Here is a 23712-nt window from a genome sequence, read left to right as displayed (position 1 = left end):
CAAAATTCCAGAAAACATTTAGGGAAATATTTTAACAAGAATTTCTAATCAATACTTAGGCTCTGTAAGGGTCACACACAAACAAAAAGCCCGACAGATATTAGTCAAAACATTCTAAGCTGACAGTGCAGAAGGGACATGCAACCTAAAGCAAACTTTCCCAGTGATTAGCTTCATAAATGTAAGAAAATAGTTAAATTGCTCCATCCACTTTAAACTACCTTTCAAGAAAAGTATATTTGTTTAATTTAAAAGTCTGTAATACTCCTGTGACTTGCCTCAGAAAGATCATTCCCATTCGAGATATTGTAGCAGGAGAGGCACAGCTAAGGTCATGAGTTTCAAATATAAAGTTGACATTTGAGCCAAATTGAATTCTTTCTCCACTGGGCATAGTCAGCAATCTGTTGTCATCCAAAACGGAATTCAAAGACTCAATCCACTCTGGATCAATATCACCATCACAAATTATCCATGAAGTAATATCTATTTTCAGACACAAAAATAAAATATCAGACCCAAGAAAAACACTTAAAGCATATTGCCCCTTGCTATTTTGACACTATTTAGTACTCTTGCTTCAAAAAAACTTAAATATAAGCTCTATGAAGTTATTCCTTACACTCTCTACCTTCTGTTGTTTATTTTTCCTTTCTTATCACAACATTTGGAAAATGTATATCAGTGTCTATGTATATCAGTGACTATGATTGTCACCAAAAGTTTTTCTTACCTTAAGCTATCTACAAACAATAACATAACATAAAAAGGGAACTGAAAAGAAACAATTTCAGTAATTTAAGAATAATGATGTATAACACCCTCACAAACTTACCTCGGGGTTCTCGTACCACTTGTCGAGCACTAATTGTAAGCACACCATCAGACCATTCTCTGGTATCCATGTCAATATGGCCTAGCAACTGATGTCGAGGCATAGCTTTGGGATTCATAGTATACTGTTTCACTACTTTGCCAGTTTTACCAAGCGCTGCCTTTAACATCCGCCAAAGCGTTGATTTACCTCCACCACTTGGACCTACAATAACTACACCCATTCTTTGACGTAGCTGTTCATATAATTCCAAAGCTTTCTTGATCTAAATAATAAAAGAGATAATGGTTATGTGAAGTTGCAAAGTTAAATCAATCACGTTCCTTTTTAATGTTTTTCCAATTTACTTCACAGGCAGTCACTTTGTTTCTATAATTTTATTTTCTGAAACAACAGATATTTGCAGAAGTAGTTAAAATTATTATATTAAATGTTCAAAACATTCCACTAAATTACTAATATAAAAATAACAGTTCTCCTTAGGCATATTTTTATTGAGAAGTCAATGAACCTTCAGTCACAAAACTTCATCCAGCCCTACAATAGATAAAACACAAATGAGACACAGAACCGCTTTATAAAACCAAATGTTCACGTTTAATCCTTTCACTAAAACATTTATTGCCATTTGTACCTAGCTTGAACAAAACTATGTCACATCTTCACACCTTAGTTTTCCTTGCACTACTTTTCTTTCACAACTGATCTACTACACTTCAAACACACACATCCATTTTTTAATATACATGTAATCAACACCTAATTACCACTTAATATCACTTTCTTCTTTCAAAAGTAAATTGAAATAAATGTAATATTAAACTGTTTATTTCAGAATAACTCATATTGATTTTTGTTGCTCTGGTTGATCTTTACCTGGGTGCTTATAATTTCCAGGTTTGCCTCTTCAAAGACTTGTTTTAACGCTGTAGTTAACTCAGCATATTCCACATCCTTAAAGTCAATGCCAGGAAATACATCTTTAACCAATGCATCAAAACGTGCACAGTCTGCAAATGTAAGCTTTGACATGGTATTAAGCCGCAGAGCTTGAACCACCATGTGACTTTCATTAACTGGAAATAAAAGCAAAGAAGCCACATCAGTTTAAGCTGTTGGCGTGTTGGAATAGATCAGCACTTGAGCCCGTATTGCTAAGATGTTGAAGTTGAAACCACAGTGCAGTCTACGTTCCAGTTCATGTGCCACTGTACCTGGAAGTTTAGATGTCCTCAACTAGCCAAAGGGCTGTCCCATATCATAAAACATCATGACCAGTACATAAACTGGGGGGAGCTGGCCAGGAGGGACAGATTCCTGATGAGGCATCTGTCAGTAGGTGATGAGAAATTGCATTGTACATCACTTGGGTTTGGTAGTTTTTTGGTTGGGTTTTTATTTTGCTCTTTCTTTTTGTTTTATTCTTTTTAATTACTATTATTAATAATATATTTTATCTCATTTTTATTATTACACTGTTCCTATCTCAATCCATGAGATTTACTGTTTTTTAAATGATTCTCTTCTCCACCCCACTGGGGGAAGTGAGCGAGCGGCTGCGAGGTGCTTAGTTGCTAGCTGGGGTTAAACCATCACAAACACATAGATTTTCAGAGAGCAGGACTAGGAATCACAGATGAAATATCATCCTGTGTTTCTGCCCTACTGAATGCATGATTGCCCCAAACTAGACTGCACTATAACCCAAATACAACACAAAGGAGAGATGGTATCCATCCCAATAATTTCGCTTTTCCCGAAGCATTCTCCCAAATGTTCCAGAGACTAAGGATTAGTAAAAACTTCTCAAATTTGGAAAAAGTTCAAGGTTTTTAATCCTGAACAATGCCTTAAATGCAATGTTTCTACAGATAAATTTTCTAAAAAGTGTGATAAATGCTTAAAAGAAAAAACATTGATATTAAGAAACTTGATTTGGAAAAGTTGACCTCTTTAGTAAAGGAAGGAATACAAAATGTAAGCAACATATAAGAATATGGCCAACATGATGACACGCCAAAGGATTTTGACTCAACAATACAAGCAACCATAAATAGGAAAATGTGTTTGTTGGAAATATCTTAATCTTCTACAGCTAAGAGAAGAAAAACAAAGAATAAAAAATATGGGTTAAAACATAAACTAAATCCATCCATCTTGCCTTTTGCAAGGTTGCTGAAACTAACTCAAATAAACTTCAGGAAATTTCAAATATTTAAATATTAAGCTAAAATGCCCTAGAAACGAAAAGTGATAGGAATGTGTACTGAAGTACATTGCTGGTACTCTTTTGAGAACTCCTAATGAAGGAGAACTTCCGCAAATAGTTTTTTCTTCTCTAAATTGCCTCCAGAGCCAAGGTTTAGTTTCTCAAAACTCTAGTGAACAAGAAAACTGTAGTGAATGATATCTGCATAATATCCTAAATAACCAAAAATTTGGCATGGCCAAACTTACTTTCTTGCTTTGCTCCGCTTTTCTTCAGATGATGAAGAAGACTGCCACAGCCTCTCAAAACCGTCTTCAGTGCTCGTAAACCCCAATCATAGTGCTGCTGCGGTGTCAGAAGCTCCCTAAATTTAAAAACAGCAATATTGTTGTAAGCTTTAGGTAACAGCACCTGATTTTTTTTGTTTGCTGAATGAATGCAGTCATAATACAGTCCTGAGTAAAACAGAAACTGATGAGTATTTGTAGTGTCATCTAAAATACATTTCAGAGATATAACCAATGACACTGAAATTTTCAGAGGAAGTATATTCAAGAGCTAATGTATTTATTATTGTCTCTAACAGTATCAATTAAAACCTCTGCACTTTGTTCTAACAGGAATTGTTATAACCAAATCACCACTTGCATTTTAACAACACCAAGACTCTAAATTCAATATAATGCTTGTGAGCATTCATATGCTCACATTCATATTTGGTGAGCATAACAGAGGAGCAGTACTGACCTTGAGATTACAACTACAGTCCAGATTTTTTCACACCCGCATCTCACAAGATATTATAATATTTTTTTACAAGTTGAATTAGTATCCACAGATATTTGCATGGTAACACAACTAAGCAGAAAAAGAAACACTTACCTTGCTAGATTAAAAATAGCCACCAATTTTCTACCAAGTATTTTAGCATCCTTAAAGCCTTCTGAATACAAAATCACTTCTGCAATGAGTTCATTGTCTGGATGAGTCATAGCAACTGGCCTGAAAAGTTGTTTGAGGTTATCAGGCAGTTTTTGTCTTCCTCCATAACCTTTTCCAGCAGGATTCAGAGTAATGAAAATTCCAGAATTATGATCCAACTCAACCTAGCATTAGAAGTGCATTATAAATAGTAAATTGTCATATCAAACAGTATTGAGATACATTGGACAAAGCACATTTAGTTACACTAATGAGTTTTGAAGTTGCTTATAGACTATTTCTGTAAGAAGAAAATAAGTAATTTTTGCTTTACCTTTTTGCCAAGCATCTCACATACAGGACTATGGCTCTTCAATGCATGTTGAATTGTCTGAATCTGCATGGATACTGCAGACAATACGGCCTCTTCAAGTCTATTGAATTCATCAAAACAGCCCCAAGCACCACACTTCACCAAGCCCACAAATATGCGCCCCATCGACTTCACATCAATGCCCTTAAAATGAAAAAGAATTCTATCAAAATTCAAATCATAACAAAATCATGAAGGATTGTCTTCTCAAATATTAAAAAATGTGTCACTGGAAACATCCACAAAATTCTAATGGAAACAGACAAATTATAAAAAGTATTTCTAGATTATAATGTTGCTTAATGAAATATGGGCAAATCCTAAAACATACAGAAACATATTCACCTCATCACAATTAAAGACCAATACTTGTCTTCCAAGAAGTCCACCCAAGGCCTTTACTGATTCTGTCTTTCCAGTTCCAGCTGGACCATAGGGATTTCCTCCAAGGCCCATCTTCATAGCCTGAGTAAGAGTTAGGTAACACTTATCTGTCAAAGGTGTATAAACAAGCTTAGGTGAATTACCCTGCAGAAATAAAACAAATTACATTGATTATTAGAAAGAAGTTATTGATGACATAATTTCATTAATGTAATTAATAAGTCATTAACTGAAACATAACATCACGGTCAAGATTACCATCTCTTTAAGTGCAGGAATTAATTTACAGTTATGAAATTTTCTTGATTTTATATCAAAAGGCAAAGCACTGTGTAAATTTGTTTAGAATTACAGAAAAAGGGTCAACACAAATGAAACTACTCTCATATATAAAAGCATATTAGAAAATATTATCTGATAATGTAGCTGCTTTCCATACAATTTATATTTACCCCATCGATATCAAGAATTAAAATGATTACTCTCTCTTTTAGTATTTTCTATGAAACAGCATGTTAAGGACACAACAAAGCTGAAAGAAATGGCAACAGTTAGGAGGCAACTAGCAGCATGTGTGAAAGGTGTTGGCCACATACATAGAAACCACCAAGTAAAAATTGAAAATACCACACCTGATACTCGTAAGTATATTGGAGTTCAGCATCTACCATCTGAACATAACATTTTTGTTCTTTCATATAAAATCTCAGCTGCTTCTTCCAAGACCAGTCTTCAACACTGTAAACCTGAGCTTGGTTCAGCTGCTTCACCACATCAATGTTATGAATTATATCAAGAATCAGAGCTTTCAGCTTGAGCTCAAGGATTCCTGATTCTGCAAATAACCATCAAAAATAAAATCACATGGTGTAGTAAGCAAGATACACATTATACGTTCTCAAATTCATTGTTGTGTTGTCGATTATCAGCAAACTTTATTCAGATCTGATTTCAATTATATATATATAAAAAATAATTTACTATCTAAAGCAAACACATAAAATGAGATCCTAACAGAGAACATGAATCATCATGTAACTTCAGTCATTCAGAAGCCATTTTGCCTGCCCCTACACTCAACAGAGAGGCTTTTCTGGAAAGCATTTATTGCAAGAGTGTTAAAAGCTATTAGTTCAGTTGCAGCTGTGTACATCTAAGAGAGAAAAAGAGAATTAACTACACAGTTATACAGAATATATTGGCATGATATAGTGTACCTCAACTGTCGTTCAGCCAGTCCCTGTGAGATATTAACACTGGAGCATAGTTCAGTAGGTAAGATAAAATCATCAGCAAATATATAAACAAAAAAAATCTTAAAATACTTTAAAATTTATTAGAAGTTTGCAAATATATAATTGTTCCAAGATAATTTTTAATAGAAATTAAAAAATCCATTCTTTATTCTGAAATATTAAATACACTAATCTGGGCAGTAATAGGTGGTTAACTATGTAACTTAACTTTATGAACTCAAATTGAGACAGATTTGTATAATTTCCTGTTTAAATAAACAGAATGTTAAATACTATACAATTATATAGTCACTATAAAAAACTATATATTAATTAGAATTTATTTACCTGTACTCCCAGTATCTTCTATATTAGTATCAATGCTAGTATAATGTTCCAGTTTAGACATAAGTTCTAACTCTAACTGTTGCAGACGATGGCCTTTAATAGCATTTTCAACATCTTCAGTGAACTGAATCTGTTCTGCCAAGGAAAGAATCTTCAGGAGAGAAAGTTCAAGTTACATTTTATAAATACAGAAGTCTTAAAGAAAAAAAATAAATTCACTTGAAATTGTTTATTATATCTCATATTTATTTTACTCTTTCATTTTTAAACAAAGCCAAACATTTGCTATGCTCTTAAGAACAATTATAGTCATCTTAAAACCTGACAAAATTTAGTGAAAACTTGCCTAATACAGTAAATCCCTTAGCTGTTCCACAGCATGTGGTAACAAAAATTTTGCAAGCAACTTTTCCCATTAAATGATACATCAGATGGAAACTACCATATTGTAGGCATGGTGAGTCCATATTCAACAGGTTCAGAAACATATCTGACTTTTTGTGTCACTGATACAGTATTTTCCATTCCGGTTTCTAATACTTCAGTTATATCCTAACTCCTTCATGTTCACTGAAAAAGTCTGCCTGGAGTGTGGCACAGGAGGCATAAAGTCTTTTTAAGAAGGACGTACAGGGAAGACGAGAATGGGAGTTGTCCTTTACATAAGACGGCAGCTGGCATGCATGGAGCTCTGCCTTGGGATGGATGAGGAACCAGCTGAGAGCTTATAGTTAGGATTAAGAGACATTATACTGGGTGTCTGCTCTAGGCAACCTGACCAGTGAGAACAAGACCAGGCCCTCTAGATAGGAACAGCCTCACATTCACAGGCCCTTGGTCCTCATAGTGACTTCCTTCTCCCCAGTACCTGCTGGAAGGGCAACACAGCAGGATATAAGACATAAGCCAAGAAGGCCAATGGCATCCTGGCTTGTATCAGAAACAGTGTGGCCAGCAGGACTAAGGAAGTGATTGTCCCCTTGTACTCATTGCTGGTGAGCCCACACCTCAAACACTGTGTTCAGTTTTGGGCTCCTACTACAAGAGGGACAAGAAATGGGCAACAAAGCAAGTGAAGGGTCTGAAGAAAAAGTCTTATGAGGAGTAGCTGAAGGAGCTGGGGTTGTTTAGCCTACATAAGGCTGAGAGGAGATATGATCACTCTCCAAAACTATCTAAAAGGCAGTTGTAGTGAGGTGGGTGTCAGACTCTTCTCTCCAGCAATGAATGACAGGATGAGAGGAAATGGGCTGAAGCTGCACCAGGGGAGGTTTAGATTGGACATAAGGAAGAACTTTTTCACCAGGAAGGTTATTAAGCAATGGAATGGGCTGCCCAGGGAGGTGATGGAGTCAGTATCCCTCGAGATATTCAAAACATACGTACATGAAGGACCTAAGATATGGTTTAATTTAGTGATGAGCTTGGCAGTGTGAGGTTAGTGGTTGGACTTGATGATCTTAAAGGTCTTTTCCAACAGTAATGATTCTATGATTCTATGATAAGCAATGCAGAAGGGTCCTGGAATCCATGGATGACAACTTTCTCTTCCAAATGACAGAGAAGCCAATGAGGAAAAGTGCTTTACTGGACATAGTCCAGTATAGGGCCACAAAGATGATTAAGGGATGGAAGCATCTCTCCTATGAGGAGCATCTGAGAGCTAAGACTGTTCAGCTTGTAGAAGAGAAGGCTCAGGGAGAAATCTTATTACTTCTATAAACACCTGAAGAGACAGTGCAAAGAGAATAGTCAGGCTCTTTTCAGTGGTGCCCAGTAACAGGTCCAGAGGCAATGGGCACAAATTGAAACACAGGAAGCTCTGTCTGAACATTGGGAAACACTTTTCTACTCTGACAGTGATTGAGCACTGGAACAAGGTGCCCAGGGAGCTGGTGGAGTTTCCATTCCTGGAGACTTTCAAAAGCCACCTGGATGGGGCCCTGGGTGAGCTGTCTCTAGGTAGCTTGAGTAGGTGGATTGGACTAGATAATTTATAGAGGTCTCTTCCCACCACAACCATTCTGTGATTCTGTGTAAAACTCTGTATGACTGCTCAAATTGCACAAAAGAATTTCATGTTCATGACTATTTCTGCTTATACAGCTAAGATTCAGAAACTATATTTCAATCAGATTCAAAACTAACTTTTTTATAAGCCTTACCAGCTCTGCATGCAACATTCACTACATCCAGTTTAATGAATACATGGATGTTAGATCAGGTGCCATGTAAAACACTTGAGTATTTCAAGTATTTACAAAAGAATCATAAGAACATATATTTTTAAAAATTATACTATAAATGAACAAAATGGATTTGTTTGGGATTTATTTCTTCCAAATATACATGTATACTTCTTTACAAAACTTGAAAAAATATTTTATTTGGTAATTCCAAGACAATACATTGGCAATAATGGAGCAATGAGTACCTGGGAAGGAAAGAGCGATGGATCAATTGAACCTTGTGAATTTTTTCCTGCATCAACACAGTCAATTAACAGTTTTTGCAGGGTCTCCTTCATCTCAAAAGCCAAACTCTTTAGCCACATCTGACAAAGAGATGAAAAAACCTCAAAGTCACATTACAAAATAAATTTCTCAAAGATGCTTGAACTACATCTCAGTTTGGTTTTCTTACCTCCACATCATTTGACAGAAGAACTTTGTTTCTAAGTGGCACAGTTTCTCCTTCTACAGACTTCATGGCAACTATGTATTTAAATTCCTCATCGAAGCTCACACTATTAATGCCTATTAATCAGAAAACAGCATTGAAGTTATACATTGCTAAATTCAAACATTAATTCCTTAGTGCGTAGTAGCTGACAGAAAAAAAAGTCTGCAACAGATTGTTCCTATTTACAAATAAGAATCTTCAAAGAAGTACATTTCACAAATGAAGATTAATGCATTACCAGCAAAAAGTTTCTTAAGATGAGACTGGATAACCATAGGATTCGTAGACTGTCCTAAAATTTCTAGTAAGTCATCATCTCCAATGAAATAGAATCTTGGAAATGCAGAGCGCTTTTCCTACATAAAAACAAAATAAGTCAGTTTGATTATTTCAATTCAAACTTATAGTTTTTATTTATAGAAAACTATATTAACATCAGCCGTACCTCCAAAAATTCATTCAAAGATTTCTGACATCTCTGAAGTTGGTCAAGTATGGTAATTAAGGTATTTCTTATTCCTCTTTGGGCATTCAGTGATGTTATCCTATTGTCAGTCTTGATATCTGACATAATGGATCTTTACACAAAAAGATGAAACAATTCATAAAACAACCATTGCAATTTTAACCTGAATACAATATACAGGTATTTATGTAAATAAAAATTAAAATACAGGTAAGTCATATAAATATCTGACACATAACTTTCAGTATTTAGAATTAACGACGAAACATTTCAGAGTTTACTTCAGTGTTTCTCTAATGTAAATTAATAACTGTTTCTTGCTAACATTTCTCTACTCAAAACCAAGAAAATCTAAAAAGTCATTTTAACTCAGATTATGACTGATAAAAGTATATATTTTTCTTAACATTTCTAAAATTTCCTCCTTTTTTATCTCCTTGACTCTTTTAGAACAAATAAACCATCTGTTTCTCCCAAAAGTCCATCTGCATACTTTTCCACTGAATGAAGTGCTTGTCTTAAAGAAGCGATTCCTGAACCTAAAGTTACATCAGCTCTGCTTCTGTTGACAACACTGATCTTGTGTTTACCTGCCTCATTTGTGATCTCTGATATTTCATGTATCCCATTAACTGAAACCTATCTTACCACTCATGTCACTGCCACATATCTACACCTACTGAATTCCTGTTGCTGACCTTCATCTTCAAACGCATTCCCATTGTTCCATACATTTACATCATTAAGAATGTTCTAGTCTACACAAGCAAAAGATACAGAAAAAATAAGTCACATTCCACAACACTAACCTAAAGTCTTCATCAATTTTGTTAAAACGAGCCTGTTCTTTGGGCAGAGCTCCACGACCAAATATAGGTTCCAAATAAACCCATTTCCTTTGAATTTGGTTTAAATTTTGCAGATACTCATCCAGCTCAACCAACTTTTTTTCCCAGATGAACACTTTATCTTCAAAACCTTTGTAATATGGAGAGTCCTTGAGGGACTGTAGAAGACAGCGATGATCTCCAACCTGGCTGACGATGTCTTTCCAGTCTTTAATGAGCCTGATAGTCTTGCCTTGGCTGTCTTCATAATCTGTTAAAGTAAAGACAGCTCCAACTCCCCAGAGCTCAAGCTCACGTAATGCTTCTCTGATAGTGACTTCACCTTGGGCCCGACAATTCAAATCCTATTTGAAACCATAAAGATATTTCAATTTGAACTACCAAGCTTGCAATAAATAAAAATAAAATATAGTACCTTTATGTGAAATTATTCATACCTTAAGTTCCAGTGCTTTTTCAATAATGGCATCTGTCACTTTTAGCAGATCTCCAAATAACAAACCCTCAAGTGTAGTGCCTCGAGGAAGACCCAGAAGACGAAAGAGATCCAGCCAATGGTCTGGAGAAAGATGTTCTCCTCTTACATATTTCAAGAGAGGACTTATCATCTATAGGAAAAGTATATATGTGAATCCACCTAGTTTTTATGAAAACTGAATGTCTTTGATTACACAGTCACATGCTATTCACACTAGACAAAAATTAACATTCTTAAACTGCAGTACCTTTTTTTTCAGTTCCTGGATTTAATGTTGAGGAGTAAAACTCTTAAGGAAAACTCATTGCTAAATGTGTGTCTGTGTAAACTGTAATGACCCCTTTGTTCACTGTAAGGAACTAAATGGTTCCCAAAAATAAATAAAATGTTCAAAAGAGTATCAGAAGATATTTTGTTAAATTGCAACTGATTTTATTATAAGAACTGAACAATGAGCTACAGAATTAAGTATATTACCCAGTGATACCAAAATATTTTTTGTTTCATATCCCTTTTTGTAACAAACGTCTTACTTTATATTTGTCCACTTCTTTTTGCAACGTTACTGTCATAACAGTATGTTGTTCCATCTTCCTTAGTTTGTCATGCCAGTTAAACAAAAATTCTTCAAATAGATATGTTTTACTCCTGTGTGAAAATAAAACAGAAAAAGGTCATAACAACACAGTATAACAACCACATATATACACTTGTGAAAAATAAAGTAACAAAATAATACCTAAAAGTAATCCAGTCTTCTTTGGCTTTTTCCTGGAAACCTTGATAAAACTCCTCATACAATGTCCAGACCTCTGCACAGTTCTCAATATCTTGACATACAACTTTTGACAATGAGAAGTCAGGCTCTTCCAGTTTAAAATGATGGCATTCTTCACTGAGTAAAAATATCATTGTATTATATATTACATCAATCCATTATACATTTATGGTTTAAGAGACGGTACCACATGGAAATAATTACACTTTAAGAAAAGCCATTGGCTTCATTGAAGAACATTGCTGCCTAGTATAGTTTATGTCTCTTTCTTCAACAGAAATGATAAAGGAATACAGAGGATAACTCTTCTGTATAGCAATCCTCTCCCCTATCAACAATCATCTTCCATAAACTTTGATCTCCTTCCCATTTATGAAAAAAGTGAATTACTTTGTTCTCCTAAAAGCAAAGTTTGAAAGAAAATACTTTTAATTGATTGTTTCTTCTTATTAGAATATGCTAATTTTATTAACTATCATATTTAAGTGCCGAGCTAAGAATTTAAATAGAAATCTTTGTCTGCTCAAGATCTGCAATAATGAGCTCACCAGAAGTGGGCACTCAAAGAAAAACCTTTGCCTTTTGCACAACAGTCTATAGGATAGGACACTTACTCAAGAAATGGTAGACGTGAGCTCTTGCCCACTTAAGTTACAAGAAGACTGAAGTAATAACTCTTTCTTCTTGGACCAATATCTCAAACATTCTCTTAGCTGGAATTTTAGAGGCCAGAATCTTAACAGTCTCTTCCAGCTGAAATGATTGTATGATTCTATGCCTTTAGTCTATGGATTTCCGTATGGAAAGCCTGAGAGACTTCTCGATTTTTTCTTTCCAAAACACAGCTTGATAAATTCAAATTACATAAAATGAACAAAAAAAGATTCTGAAAAACTAATGAAAACCATGTAATACAAATAAAATTAAATACCTTATATTATTTGTTGTGGTAAAACTTAGCTAACATTTTAATCCATATTGTTGCTGGAAAAGAATCATATATGTATAAATAAGGTACACAGGGAAATAAATATACACACATGAGCTTTTCTTTTACAGCTTCAAGTTCATCAAATTCTCTTTTTTTCTCCTTTACAATCTGAGCACTTTTCTCAAGCACATCCTGATCACCTGCTTCAATGACATCATCATTTGGCTTTAGCTGATCCCAACGAGCTTTAAACTTTTCCAGATCTTGAAGATACATATTAATACGTGAAATCACATTTCCCTTCATTATTTCAATCTGCAAATCAAGAGTTAAAATGAAATTGCTTCAGTGGCTTGTAACTATAGTTATGATCCAAATCAAAGTATCAGCTTCAAAACTTCATCAAAGCTTGATAACTACAGCTTGATCAAAATCAAACCAAAAAGCCTTTCTAATACCTTAAGAAACACTTCATTTTTATTCTTCTGTTTCTGGGGTTTTTTTTCCAAGAAGGTACTTTTTTTTAATGCTAGTATTTGAGACCTATTTATTTGTTCTATATTACACTTTATTAGCCTGTATCGTAGACCACATACAAAAATTACTGTATTTCTATGGTATACTGATACCTCCAGTAGAACTTCTAATGAGTTCAGCAATTTGCCTAAGCTCTAGAATCACAGGACTAAGCATAGTTTAGCAAAGTTGTATGAAAAGAAAATAACAAAAGATAAAAACAAGCATCAGTACTAAAAACATGATACAGTAATAAAAATGTTATCTTTCAACTGTTACTCTGTTTTCCTCAGTTAAGCATTACATTCATTATGCTATCTCTATCACCAGAAAGTTAAGACAGAAGTACAACAATGTAACAGTCATTTCAGCATCAGTTCAAGGAAAGTTTCACCTAGTTACTGTTTAAGCACTTTAGCATTTCACTCTGAGCTAAGAACATTAAAGGATTTGATCTAAGTATAAAATGTCTTGAGACTTATCCAAAATAATTTCAACATTTTTAAGTAGAATCTTAATCTTTCATTTTTACCTGTTCTGTAATCATAAGCTGGTGACTTTCCATCATTAATTCAAATTTATCCCATGTAGCTCTTAAGTTACTGATAGTGTCCAAACCTGCACCAGCCACAGTTCGCAGAAGCTTGTTTTTATCTTCAGCCTCTTGAAATAGGAGAAAAATCTAAATTCAAATTAAAAACATGTGTGTAAAAATTCAGGAAATCACATTTATCCAAATTATAAGCATTATGTAAGAATCATCAACTGTGTATGCACAGATCATATGCTTATATAGAGTTGCTTTTTCATACTGTTCATAACATTAAATAAGAAGAAAATTATCAAAGACTTTTTGAGAAATTCTAGATCTCGATCTTGACAGCCATTATATTGAAGTGAGTGTTTACTATGACACAGGTGCATGCCTCTATATATTACAGATTCAAGAACAGCAGCAAAGCAATAGAATTCAGTAAATATATACGTATACATGCTGGGTCTGGTTAGGATTGAGTCCTTTTTCTTCATATCGGCTCATACAGTGCTGTTTTAGCTCTGTGATGAAAACAGTACTGACAACACACTAACGTTTCACCTATTGCTGAACAGTACAGTTCAGGATTAATATCCCGGAGTTATGACAGCCAGTTTAAAAAAACAAAATGACAGCTTACCTGAGCAGTAGGAAGTAAATCAAATGTTAGGAGTCACAAGGATCAAAAAGAGAATAAAAGAAAAAAAAAATTGCTATTTTTTTCATATAAGTCCATGGTTTGCTCCTACCATAAAAATTGTACAAAATTCTGTTGTTCCCACAGAAAAAGATTATTGCAAAACTAGAAAAGGCTTATTAAAGGGCAACAAGGATGATCAAAGTTATGAGTGGGCTTATGTATAAGAAAATATTAGGTAAACTGAAACTCTTCAATCTAGAAAAGAGATGAATGATACATGGCACAACAAACAAGAATAAAATTGTACATCATGAAAAGGAAAAATAGGGACTAATTTGTCCTTATCTGTTCCAATGTAAGACTTAAGCTAACAGATGGCAGGTGAAAAAAAAAATAAAAGGGATCCCTCACGTAATGGATCAATGCTTTACCAGAAGATATTTCAATGCCAAAGGCATATTTGATTTCAACAGGAGACAGGGTAAGGCTGTGGAGAAGAAATCTACTGTAATGGTATGCTCAGGAACCATGTAGAGGTCAAAAAGGTTCTGGTTGGAGGCTAGAAGTGTTGGGAATGTATTAAATATGCCATTCTAATTTTATATTGCCCCTAGACAGCCACTTTGTTCTCCTACTGGAGACAAAACATCATGTTACATGCACCATTCTGTTCATAATTAAAATAACTTGATTACAAAGTATCAATAATTAATTGTGCAAAATCAGGATGAATTGAGACTTGCTAAAACTGAACACGTTTATGTGTGCTGAGGTCTGAGGTCACAAACAAAGCATTGAGAGCTGTCTTATGCAAAACAAGATAAACTAGATTAAAACTGAAATTCATCTGAAATTCAAGGGAATTTTCATAAGCAAGAGGGAATCATCCTGCCTGAATTTAACAAAAGACTGGTAACAGTGAAGACACTTGAGTGTCTGTAAGAGGATTAAAATCTGCAGGAGTAAAAACTGCAACTTTTATAAGAATAGGAACCACCTGGAGACAGAGGAAGGAACACGAAGATCCCAGACTCAAATTATTACTATTGGACTAAGCCATTATAAGAGGGGAAGGGATTGTAAGGATATAATAACTCAGCGATTTCTTGGTTTGAAATTGCTCCCACAGGAGAGTATCCAGCTCAAGTTGTAACTGTGCCAGAACCTAGAGTTTAAACTCTTATTTACAGTGGAGGCTAAGATTAGATCCAGTTGAACCTAGACTCTTCTCAGAAGTTTGGAAAGCAAAGGAGTCCAGTTCCAACCTCAGGACCTGGCAGCAGTCTTACTGGGAACTCCTATCTCCTATAACACACTGCCTTAACCTTATATGACTACTGCATGTTCTAAACTAGCTCTCTTCGATAAAAGTTTCCATACTAGGAAGTAATTATGTTTTTTGATAGCTGTTGTTCTGGATATGATAAAAAAGTTTCTTACCCCTTCTTTTCGTTCATGTAGGTTTAAATATTTTAAATTGTCTTCTGCTATTTCCTCTACAGTCTGGGGTCTAATCACTAATGATTCCATGGCATCAGTGAGAAATGAAGAAACATCACATAGGTGACCTACATAAAGGTAGAAAACAAAGTTGTCACGGAAAAAATATTTTTAGTAATAAATATCCAAATCAGTTAAATGTACTGTGACACACCATTGTCATTAAGATATGATAATGTAAGCAAAGAATTTGCTTAAAAAAAAAATTGCAGGCTCCAGTCTTACATGCTGCATCAGCAAATACTGCATGTTCGTGTTTACATATAGCTTTTAAAATGTATATCCACTGCGTTCAGTTTATGGTTTAGACCATAAGTATCAGAGTCCCTTCTGAGAATTAATCATAAATATGTAAGGCATTTATTTATACACTTTCTAAATTTGTAAAAGTCTTTTTTGGTAAATGGAAAAAATAGATGTTAAAATCACTTTCGGGGTTTGGGAGTGGGTTCTGGGGCAGTTTTCTGTTTTACATAAACTAATTTAAGCCATGTTGCTTTAAATATTTAAAAGAGTCATACACAAAAGCCTGATTAAGCTATAATGTTGCATTTTCCTACCAAGGCAGACCTTTTAGCTACTGAGAAAGGAGTTGTACAATTCCAGGGAATAATACATGTTCCAGGAAACAATTCATCTTTCAGGTGCTGGAAATAATTTGCTTTCTACACAATCCCTGTTCTGTGTTTCCTGTACTGACTGATACATTTAAAAGCATTTGTATTTCTTATCATCTATACCTTATTCTGTCTACTCGTTCCAGATATAGGTAGACTACAGAAAAATAGAGAAATATTTTTAAGCATTTAACACTCTGCATTTTGACCATCTAAATGACAAGTAACTCTATGGAATAAGTCCAGATTATTTAAGATTCTTCATGAAATATTTCAATTTGTGAAAGAAAAATCTAAGAATATTTTTAAATTACAACATTTCATGATGCCACCTTCAAACATCTAAGAAATTTATCTGCCTCAAACATGAAATTTCTGAAACAACATAATTTTTCCTTCAGACAATAGAAACAAGCAAAATAATGTTTTAGCTGGAACAGATGTGGCCAAAACAAGTCAATGGGAAATATGCACGTGGACATCAAGAGGCCTTACTTTAGCCCTGTAGTGAAAAATTAGTAATAGTTTAGTTTCTACTGTGCCCAAGAGTAATGTATTTCTTTAAAAGAGTATATACATTAATATAAATGTCTACAAGTACAAGAGAAGTAACGAAAAAATACTATTCCTTATTTACCTTGAACAGACTTTCTCAAAGAAGTGACAAGAACATCATACAACTTCTGGATGAAATCATCAATGACGGTTTTCACAGGGTTACAATTAACAGTGAAACAATCTATCCTGATGGTGCTTCAAGACAAAAGGTTTTAAAATAGCAAATATTCAGTACTATACTTGTAAGTCAATACCTTGAATATGTGCATGTCTTTGATTTACCCTGGTTTTGTAGGCTAATAAGAAAAGAATTCCCTCATAATTCTACAAATAAAAAGTCATAGCTTACTGGGAAAATTATTCATGGTATGAAATATTTATAACCATTATGCAGTTTTGTGGGGAATAAGGTCTAATACTCTGTTCCTCCAAATAGTTAAGAAATTGTCTTATTTTATATAACCAATATCACTATATTAAGAACGACTATTTCTATAATTAAAAAGAAAAATAATTGTCAAATCATGTCTTTAAATCTCTAATTTCCATGAGAATTTACTAACCCAGGCTTCAGTAGCCCTAGGAACATAAGAGGCCCCATATCTAGTGTCTCACAGTGATCATAAGCAGATGCCTAAAGAATATTAAGAAAAAGGGCCATCTTATTTGATACCTTCCTGAGCATCCTCCCATAACATCAATTACTTTCAATTCATGGCAGTTCAGAGCCACATTTCTGTCTATAAGACATCCCAGGCAATTTCTCTTCTATTCACTTGTCTGTTCATGAACTCAAGAAAATCTTTACTATTCAGAATATATCTTTAGCCAAATGTAAAAACATTTACTAAATCTGTTCCTATCTGCCATGTATACTTGACATGTACAGGACTTAGCTAAAAGAATTGTTAAAATATCTCTGTGTTTTGTAGTATTTAAGAATCAGCCCTAAACTTTGAAGCAGTTTCCCTCATACCAAAGGAAGACACTATAAATTCTCAGAGAAGGCTGTGCAGATAAAAGAGAATAAGTGTCTAAAAAAGAAAACTGAAAACCAAAAATCTAAATACTGTGAAAGAAAATATTTTAAAAACATTTGAAATTTTGTCTATATCTCCATGTTAGAAGAGTACCTCTATTTCACTACTACTGTCCTGCAAAGAAAAGAATAGGGTTTCACTATACCTTGGAAGACGTTCGGCTTCTTTCCCTCTCACTTTTAATGCTTTGAAGTTTTTTTCCCAGTCCTGTTTGCTAGACAGATGTGTCTCCACCAGAGTTTCCATATCTACTTGGCCAATTACAACCCATTCCTTTTCAATATTGTTTTGGATTTCATGAAAAAGAAATATTTTCCAGACTAAAAAACTGTGTTTCTCAGTAATATTAAAATTCCTTAAAAATGTTTTCAAATGACACTCTCTTTAACTTCTGTGCTCCTTCAACTACATATAGATTCTTAGTGCAAAAAAGGAAGTACACAATGGTTTGACATATGCATATAAGAATAAACACAAGAGATTATTGAACAAGAGTAAAAAGACAGCTACAAGACTGAGGTTTCAATGGGAACTGCACACATGCCTCAAGTTAAAGATGTTTTAAGCATCTGGCTTCCCCTGGATGGACTTACTAAGCTTTTGCTTATATGCCTTGCAGGAAAGGACAAGAATGTACTAATGTCATCGCTCAGTTACTTCTAGAAAGTTGAAAGACAATAGTGCACAGATGTCATTGCTCGATTACTTATAGAATGCCTGAAGCCTAAAATGATGCAAATCTTTAAAAAACCTCAAAACCCCTGAGTCAGTCAAATATTGAAAATACCTTGAATTGATTAGAAACATCTACCAGCCTTCTGAACAAATCCTCTGCTTTACTGAATGCAGTTAGAAATCCATTTGCATTTCTTTCAGTCATAACGGTGAATATAGACTCTTCTTCTGCTTCACTTACTCCTCTAAACTGATTTGGAATGGAGATGAATCTCTTCATTTCTCTATAATATCTAGCTCGTACTTCTTCAAAAGGAGGTCTGAATTGCAACTGGCCTTGCCTAAAAAGTTAAACAAATCATACAAAAATTAATATTTGAATGTAATCTAAGACAGAATACATTTTTAATAGGAAAAAAGAAAATATCTTACTTGAATGTTAGATCAATATTTATTTCAGGTAGATTCTCATTGAGTGCTTCCAAGCCCATTTGATACTGATGCTCCAGAGCTTTGTAAAGTTGATGATTCCAGTGCTGTCTCCAAGCTTTCATATCACACGATTTGAAACCCTAAAATTTAATCATGTTTATTTTTAATCTATTTTAATCCTTAAAACATAATTACAAGCTGAAACTGAGCACAGTACAGTGCCTGAGACAAAGACGTTAGAAAAATTCAAAGGTATCAATCACCACTGTAAGAGAAGTAGTCAAGGAAGTAGACACAGCACCAAGCCTTTCAGACCTCAAGGAGTACCTGGATGAAGTTCTTAGTCATGTGGTTTAGCTTTAGGTAGTCCTGTGAGGAGCAGGGAGTTGGACTCAGTGATCCTTACAGGTCCCTTCCAACTCAAGATACTCTATGATTCTATGACCAGTTTGAATATTATGAAGATCTAAAGCTGTAAAAAAAACCACAATGCCAACCCAAATAAAACCAGTCAGCATAATAACTTCACTGAGGTTCATTGTCCACTGGTTTACTATGAGATCCAGTACTCTACTGGAAATAAACTAGAGTTGGTTGAATGAGGTCTCTAAAGCTGTATCACATCTTTTATTTTCTTATGGTATGTAAGTTACCCTTTAAACACTACATTAGAAAACTCTTGTGGATTTCCACAGATCAATATTAATTAGACATAAGATTTTTTTCTTAAAGATTTCACATTTTCATTGGAATCTGCTACCGTAAGAATATGTAAACCCGTATCATATGCTCAGGTTTGTAAATGGTCACTTGCAAGCCACATAAGGATTTTCAAAAGAACAACACAAGCTAAAACAGAAACAACAAACTTCTTAACGGGTTCTTTTCCTATTTAATTGGACGGAGATTTTCAGACAGAGCTTGGGAGGCAGTCCAACGTTGCACTTTCTCTCATCCACTAAACAGGTCACCTTGTTATAGAAGATCAGGTTGGTAAATTAGAACCTGCCTTTCATAAAGCCATGTTGACTGGGCCCTTGATTGTTATGTATGTGCCTCACAATGGCACTCAGGATGACCTGCTCCACAACCTTCCTCAACACCGAAGTCAGGCTGACAGACCTGTAGTTCCCAGGATCCTCCTTCAAGGCCTTCTTGTAGATGGCTGTCACGTTTGACAACCTCCAGTTCACTGGGAGCTCCCCACTGCTCGCAGATGATAGAAAGTGGCTTGGTGAGCACTTCACCACCCCCAGCAGCACTTTTGGGTCGACTGTGTCCAGCCTTATGGACTTGTGTGAGTTAAAGTGGAGCAGCAGGTCACACATCATTTCTGCCTGGACAAAAGGGGCCTCGTTCAGCCCCTGTCTTCCAGCTCAGTGTGACGTGTGCCCAGAGAACAATTGGTTTTATTACTGAAGACTGAGGTGAAGAAGGCATTAAGTACCTCAGCCTTTTCCTCATCTTTAGTCACTAAGCTTCTCCCTCTGTCCCCTAAAAGATGACGACTCTCCCTAGCCCTTCTTTTGTTGCTAATGTATTTATAGAAAATTTTCCTACTGCCTTTTACAGCAGTGGTTTACAGAGAACATAAGTTCTCATCGTGTCTTGGCCCTTCTAATTTTCTCCCTTCATAACCTCACAACACTCTTGAAGTTTTCCTGAGTTGACCGTCCCTTCTTCCAAAGCTCATCAACTCTCTTTTCCTTCCTGAGCTCCAGCAGAAGCTCCCTGTTCAGCCAGTACAGTCTTCTGCCCTACCAACTCATCTTACCACACATGGGCACACCTTGATTCTGTACCTTTAAGATCTCCTACATGAAAAATGTCCAGCCTTCTTGGACTCCTCTGCCCTTCAGGTCTGTCTCCTAAGAGACTTTGTCAACCAAAGCCTGATCTTGCCCCTTTCCCCCTTCAAATCTAGTTTTTGGATGGTGAAAATAGGGTACACTTGGTTAAGTTTTACTTCTTATAGCCAAGGATAAAAAAGGTGACTGAACACAGTTTAGTTAATTTTCCATATAAAATAATCTGTAATACCAAAACAACTTTCAAACATCTTAAAGCAAATATAGATTATTCATTTTCACAAAATATATTGACTTTGATACATAAATCTACAAACTAAATTTCAAGAGAAATTACAAGCTAAAAACTGAATCAATGAACTCATTTACTACTAATATTATCTTGAGAAGATGGATTTATGATTGTATGAAAAAATTATATAGAAAAATACAGTAAAAATACTGCATTTACTTGACTGGCAAACACCAAGTAAAATAATCTGACTTTACATTAGAAAAAATAAGAACCCATGTATCTAAGAATAAATCTTTATTACTCCTGAAGGCTACAGGAAAAATTAAACTGACTTTGATACCTCAAAATAGCTTAGGTGATACTATCTAGTTACTTCGATTATATTCTTAATCAAAATCTTAGTCACAGGATCACAGAACAGTAGGGGTTAGGAGAGACCTCTACAAGATCATCTGGGCCCACCTCCCTGCTAAAGCAATTCCACCTGGATCAGGTCACACAGGCCTCTTGCTTCTTTTTCCTGATTATCAATTTTTGGAGACACACTGATGTTGGGCTTTAGTCATCTTACTAGATGATTTTAAGAGTCTTTTCCAACATAAATGGTTGCATTCTACAAGTTGACAGTTGATAAATGAGAAAATAAAAAGTCGTTATTTCAGGCAGAAATGCATTCTTATTGTAAATTGTATACATTTGTTCTATCCTGCCTGTGGATCACTCATATCTGTAGCAATTTACTTTAGCTTGCATTAACGGCTCAAACATTGGATATAAATGATCTAAGGTTTTCCCATTTCTTCATTTAAGCCCTGACATCTGAACAAGGGTTGTTCTCCCATTACTAGTATGACACAAAAATTTATCTTCATCCTCCTCATCTGAGATTTTACCTCATTTCTGGTATCAACTAGTACATAGTCAGCTAGCTAGTAACTCCTTAATCAAAATTAATTCAATCATACTATGTTTGAGTCTTAAATCTTGATTACTGTTGTAAAGTCAAATATTGAATAGTCAAATCCTGCCTGTGACTCGAGGCTGGCAAAACCAGTTCTGAGCTCCTGTAGCCCATCTTTCCAACGCTGCTGCTGACGAAGTAGATCAATATTCATGAGAGATATAACCTGTTAAAAGAATTTAAAAGAATATCATATTCATCATCACATAAGGTAAAGGGTAAAGTAAGCTATACAAGACATGATTTCAGTTTCACCTGGAAAATATACCTTTTCAATGAATTTTGTGTGCCACTTTCTTAGCTTTCTATTTTCACTGGAAAGCCGTTCAGCAGCAGCTTGAAGTTTTTGGATATAAGCTTCCAGTTCTCTAGGATTATCCCATGTAATTCGACCTTTTCCTCCAGGACCAGATTTTGAATCCTGGAAAAATACACAAACTTTGAAAGATTTGATGACAAATACAATCTACCGAGCTAGCATACAGAAAGGGGTAATATGAGAAAGATAGCTTTATTCATAGGAAAAAATGGAGGATGTCCTTCTCTCACTACTGCACTAGAAGCAATCAACAAATTACAGACACATAGGCATACCATTATAGCTATCTCAATGCAATGGGGTAGGATTAATGCCAGACTCTCAATAGAGCTTGAAATAAATTCCCCGATGTTGAGACCTCTGCCCTACACACATGAGCAGACATCTGAAGCTGAAAGGATACTTTAAATTCCTCCTTTCCTCTTTGTTCTGCATAGATCAAAACCCAAAATGCGACACTAATAATTTCTATACAATTTCACCTATTTAAAATAAATTAATTTTTTTTATTACATTGTAAAATTCAACTGACTTATAAGCAGCTTTGGAGAGTTCCATCTCTCTGGGCTTTTTATTAAGATTCTGGGGGGATTATACATTTTGATAAATTTATAGCAGAAAATCAGAAGACAAAATCATCTGAACTCACATAGCTGGACCTATTCCTAAAAGATGTAGGGCAGAAATCATATCAATAGAAGACCACATTGTGGATTTGAACATTTCTGCATCATTTGATCATTATCTTAGGGTCTGCACATTAAAGATGTCTGTGACATCATCTGCAGCTAGCCAGAGGAAAATTTAAGCCACAGTTTAAGAACTTTTTCCAGGCCACTTCTGAATCTACAGTTTGGTCTGGACTCTGCACCATTTTATGTGAACTAATTCCAACCTCAAATATCTCTTCTGCTTTCATCCCCATTCTTAGACTCCTTCTTGCAAAATGCTTCTCATGAGTGAATTTCCAATTCTTTCTGCAATGCTTGCTCTGGAGGCATTATTCACTTGCCCAATACAGCGTTTATAGATATGTTACAATTCTTCAGCCATTCTCATGTTGCAAAAAGTGTTGCAAGAGGGTGGAGTGTTTTAAACTCATGAGTTCATGATATACAACATGTTTCTCCAGACATAAAATAGAGACATAGTGTTAAAAATATGAAGATTGTAGCGTAATGTTTTTCATATTATCCTTTCAAAGCAGAAAAATTACAATAAATAAATTCATACAAATTGCTCCATATTCCTTTAAAAAATCTAAACCTTATTTAGGCACAGTGAACTTCCTAAGAATTAAAAAAACTCCCTTCTTCTCAGAATAACCATATTATACCTGAACATCAACTGACTGTAACAAACTGGATATGCAAATCAATAATCTACAG

At 34.9% G+C, this 23712-nt stretch overlaps 1 protein-coding gene across 2 annotated transcripts in view; it reads right to left on the bottom strand.

Annotated features, from left to right (window-relative positions):
• The window catches only part of DYNC2H1 (dynein cytoplasmic 2 heavy chain 1), a 158126-nt gene that overhangs the window by 116416 nt on the left and 17998 nt on the right, over positions 1-23712 (bottom strand). For both annotated transcript variants that reach the window (XM_062020393.1, XM_062020394.1), the window contains exons 14-39: positions 22274-22426; positions 22073-22171; positions 19002-19141; positions 18682-18910; positions 18040-18167; positions 16934-17049; positions 15620-15747; positions 13537-13686; positions 12598-12803; positions 11519-11674; positions 11313-11427; positions 10739-10909; positions 10263-10645; positions 9433-9565; positions 9226-9343; positions 8949-9061; positions 8740-8859; positions 6306-6456; positions 5355-5557; positions 4684-4866; positions 4300-4482; positions 3927-4150; positions 3293-3408; positions 1712-1911; positions 836-1100; positions 279-486 (exon numbers count right to left, since the gene is read on the bottom strand). In XM_062020393.1, coding sequence (XP_061876377.1) covers positions 279-486; positions 836-1100; positions 1712-1911; positions 3293-3408; positions 3927-4150; positions 4300-4482; positions 4684-4866; positions 5355-5557; positions 6306-6456; positions 8740-8859; positions 8949-9061; positions 9226-9343; positions 9433-9565; positions 10263-10645; positions 10739-10909; positions 11313-11427; positions 11519-11674; positions 12598-12803; positions 13537-13686; positions 15620-15747; positions 16934-17049; positions 18040-18167; positions 18682-18910; positions 19002-19141; positions 22073-22171; positions 22274-22426 — 4391 coding nt within the window. The remainder of the gene's footprint in view (positions 1-278; positions 487-835; positions 1101-1711; positions 1912-3292; positions 3409-3926; positions 4151-4299; positions 4483-4683; positions 4867-5354; positions 5558-6305; positions 6457-8739; positions 8860-8948; positions 9062-9225; positions 9344-9432; positions 9566-10262; positions 10646-10738; positions 10910-11312; positions 11428-11518; positions 11675-12597; positions 12804-13536; positions 13687-15619; positions 15748-16933; positions 17050-18039; positions 18168-18681; positions 18911-19001; positions 19142-22072; positions 22172-22273; positions 22427-23712) is intronic.

This window comes from Colius striatus, chromosome 1, assembly GCF_028858725.1.
Source record: "Colius striatus isolate bColStr4 chromosome 1, bColStr4.1.hap1, whole genome shotgun sequence".
In the NCBI taxonomy this organism is placed as follows: domain Eukaryota; kingdom Metazoa; phylum Chordata; class Aves; order Coliiformes; family Coliidae; genus Colius; species Colius striatus.
This window is presented reverse-complemented; position numbering and strand designations above follow the sequence as displayed.